Below are 3,285 nucleotides of genomic sequence, written 5' to 3'. Positions count from 1 at the left end.
AAAAAAAAAGGTCTGACGAACGACAGAGACATGGCACACAACAGTGTACGCAGCGACATATATCTTACCACCCGGCTTTGTTTCTTTTCCTCCTTTTGCTTTTCGTTCTTTACTTACATCGCATAAGGCTCGCAGGCGCACAGTAGCATCCTGCTGCTATATGTCGAACAGCAAGGAGAAAGGAATGATGAAAGGCCTGAGAAGTAAGAGCGTCCGTATTAAAGACGTCTGTGTATTGTTCACTGTGCCTCACATCCGCCACAACTACGGAACATAAGTGGTTTCCCATGAAATAGACAAAAAGTAACCGACAAAAACAGAACGGAGCAGTAGCATTGATCAAAAAAAAACTAAACAGGGAGGAGAATTGAAACACACTTCCTACAATGCGACGACCGTGAATCTGACTAGTATTGTCTGTTGTCTAAGAGAATAAGCCTTTGTTGTTGTTTTTTTTCTTTCGTACCCGGAACTGCCTGCGCTGATGGGGACGAAACGGAACCTCCGCTTACTCTATTTCTACGGGAGGCCACGTCGTGTGGGCTCTAATCAAAATCAAGCCAAGAGGGTTCACCCGCTGGTGCTGGTGGAGCCGCGTCCGCTTCTGCAGGTGCGTCCAATTCCTTCGTAATATCATCCTGTGCAAAAAAATTTCCTGCTTCTTCTGCCGCACCCCCTTCCGTCTCGGTCGCCTCATCCTCTTTGGTCTCTTCCTGTGCATCCTCTTCTACCTCGCTCTCTGACTTTTCCTCAGGTTCCGATCTCGCGTCGACCGCCGCATCAACTTCGGTTTCCCACTCTGGTTTGGTTTCCGGCTCCGGTTCCGCAACAACGTCTTCATCTGTTTCGGTGTCGCTCTGTTCCGCGGTGTCCACCCCTGGTGCGTCAGCAGCGGCATCACTCGCCTCCGCGTGGGGTGCCGCCACCTCTATGTCGTCACCGGGAGCCGAAGCCGCTTCATCCGTAACGTCGTCGTCATCGTCGTCGTCGTTATCATACCCCCCACTCGGGGGCAGCGCGGTCGCATCATTCTCTGCGTGCTGGGACTCTGGCTCTGGCGCTGGTACAAGGACCGCATTCTTTTTTTCGCCATCGTCGTCGTCGTCGTCGAACCACGGAGGGGCGGCAACATTCTCCTTTTCGTTGAGCGTCTCCTCCTGCTTCGGTGCCACACTCAACGGCGCGACGCTCGCCGACTCGGTAATCGCGAAGTCAGTGTCCTCAAGGAACCTTACCTGATCGCCACTGTCGGTGGTGGGCACACCCGCGCCCGAAGAGCTGCGACGCGATGGTCTCTTCGGGGCGGTGTGTGCCGATGTTTCGGAGGGGTCACGCTGGCATTCCAGTGGCGTGTGGCCGCTGAACCGCCTCTGCTCCACGCGGCGCTTGAGGTCCTCCATCACACTGTCAATGGAGTCGCGCTGTAAGCCAACAGCGGCTTTAGGAGGTGGGTTCGCATCGTGACGCACCGCGGGCGTCGACGCGTTAGACGATTTGTTGGCATCTCTGGAACGAGATCGCCCTTTTGTTGATGATGCCCTCGCCGATGGAGCTCTTGTCGCTATGCTGTTTTTATTGGATAAAGGGGTGTCAACGGACGCTTTGTTACGCATCTGTGAGCGCCGCCTCGCCGACCTCGATCTGACCGGTTTGGATGTGAATGTGTCCAACTCCGCACGTAGATGGCGTATGCGGTTGGTCAAGTACTCCCGCTCATTCTTCTCGCTCCTGGGATTACCCTTTTCTTCATTCGGATGTGATATCTTCGGCAACTGCGACTTCATGGCTCGGAGCTGCTTCTTTAGTCGCTGGATATTCTGCGCCTTTCGCAGGTAGGTCTCCTGAAGGTGGCGCAACTCGAGGTCGTTTGTCGCGGGTGCTGCACCATTTTCGGACTCTGCCAATCTCTCCTCAAGTTTTTCAATACGTTGTTGTACATCCTGATGCATCTTTTCTGCCGCAGCCGCGTCGTTCTGTGCCTTTTGCAGGGACCGCTGCGCCAGCACGGAGTCCGCTTTTATCGCATCCGCCAGCCGCCGGTATGCCACATCCAACTCTTGATCTGTGCCCTTAGTGGTCAGTATCTTCTCATTCTGGCGTATTTCAAGTGATAGCATGCGTCTTTCGTCCGTCAGTTTGACAATATCACCTCTGCACTCTTCAATAAGAGCAAAGTACGCGTGCAACCGCCTTTGGTTGGCCACCTTGTGTCGAAGTTCATTGCGTTGGGCAATCAAATACGCATGCTCCCCGCGTAGATCCTGTCGCATCCACTCACGCCGCATGGACTGCTGAATTGACGCAACTGTCTTCTTCTGCTGACGGTGCCCACTCGCACTTCTGTTGGTGTGCAAACCCCTCTTTGGCACGTTCGGGTACCTCTCCGCGCGGCTGCTCTCGAACAACTTCCTTCGCAGCTCGTCATTCGTCGCAAGAAGGGCGGAGAGCTCCTCTCGAGTGGTAACAACAGGCGGACCACTGTTAAGTGTGGCAGCAGCCTCCTTGGAACGCGGTCGGTTGATGAGAGGCAGCGATGTTTCTGCTGCCTCAGAATTTCCTCTCTTTACCGCATGTTCGTCGTTCCTGAAGTGGTCCATCAGGTTCTTGACCTTGCCAGACACGCTGTCAGAGGCGGCATCGTGATTGGATATGCTTGACACACACACTGACCGTGGAGTTTCCGCTTTGTTGCTGGTCTTGCTCGTCTTTCGGCTCTTCCGCGCATTAGCATCACTGGCAATTTCCTTGCCGTTCATCTTGCTGCTGGTCTTTCTGCTGCCCTCTGCACTCTTTTGCGCATCAGCACCCTCATTAATGACCTTGCTGCTGCTCTTCCTGCTACTGGCTTTGCTGCTGCTCCTCCCGCTGCTGGCCTTGCTGTTGCTCATCCTGCTGCTGGCCTTGCTGCTGGCCTCTGCACTCTTGTGAACATCAGCACCCTCATCGATTGCCTTGCTGCTGCTCTTCCTGCTGCTGGCTTTGCTGCTGCTGGCCCTGCTGCTGGCCTTGTTGCTGCTCATCCTGCTGCTGGCTTTGCTGCTGCTCATCCTGCTGCTGGCTTTGCTGCTGCTCCTCCTGCTGCTGGCCTTGCTGTTGCTCATCCTGCTGCTGGCCTTGCTGCTGGCCTCTGCATTCTTGGGAGCATCAGCACCCTCATCGATCGCTTTGCTGCTGCTCTTCCTGCTGCTGCCCTCTGGACTCTTGGGTACATCAGCACCCTCATCGATCGCTTTGCTGCTGCTCCTCCTGCTGCTGGCCCTGCTGCTGCCCTCCGTGTTCTTGGGA

At 55.0% G+C, this 3,285-nt stretch overlaps 2 protein-coding genes across 2 annotated transcripts in view; both read right to left on the bottom strand.

Annotated features, from left to right (window-relative positions):
* Window positions 1-545: 545 nt before the first annotated feature.
* DQ04_00281130 (hypothetical protein) lies at window positions 546-3,020 on the bottom strand (the record flags this gene model as incomplete). The annotated part of the gene is made up of 1 exon (XM_009308642.1): window positions 546-3,020. The coding sequence occupies one exon, from the start codon at window positions 3,018-3,020 to the stop codon at window positions 546-548; it is 2,475 nt and encodes an 824-aa protein (XP_009306917.1).
* Window positions 3,021-3,097: 77 nt separating this feature from the next.
* The window catches only part of DQ04_00281120 (hypothetical protein), a gene marked incomplete at both ends in the record, with an annotated part of 1,002 nt that continues 814 nt past the window's right edge, over window positions 3,098-3,285 (bottom strand). Inside the window, one exon of the mRNA XM_009308641.1 lies at window positions 3,098-3,285. This exon is cut by the window's right edge and continues 814 nt beyond it. Coding sequence (XP_009306916.1) covers window positions 3,098-3,285 — 188 coding nt within the window.

The sequence above is a fragment of the Trypanosoma grayi genome, assembly GCF_000691245.1.
Source record: "Trypanosoma grayi strain ANR4 Tgr_28_V1, whole genome shotgun sequence".
In the NCBI taxonomy this organism is placed as follows: Eukaryota; Euglenozoa; class Kinetoplastea; order Trypanosomatida; family Trypanosomatidae; genus Trypanosoma; species Trypanosoma grayi.
Note: the sequence above shows the minus strand (reverse complement) of the source record. Positions and strands in the feature narration are given on the sequence as shown.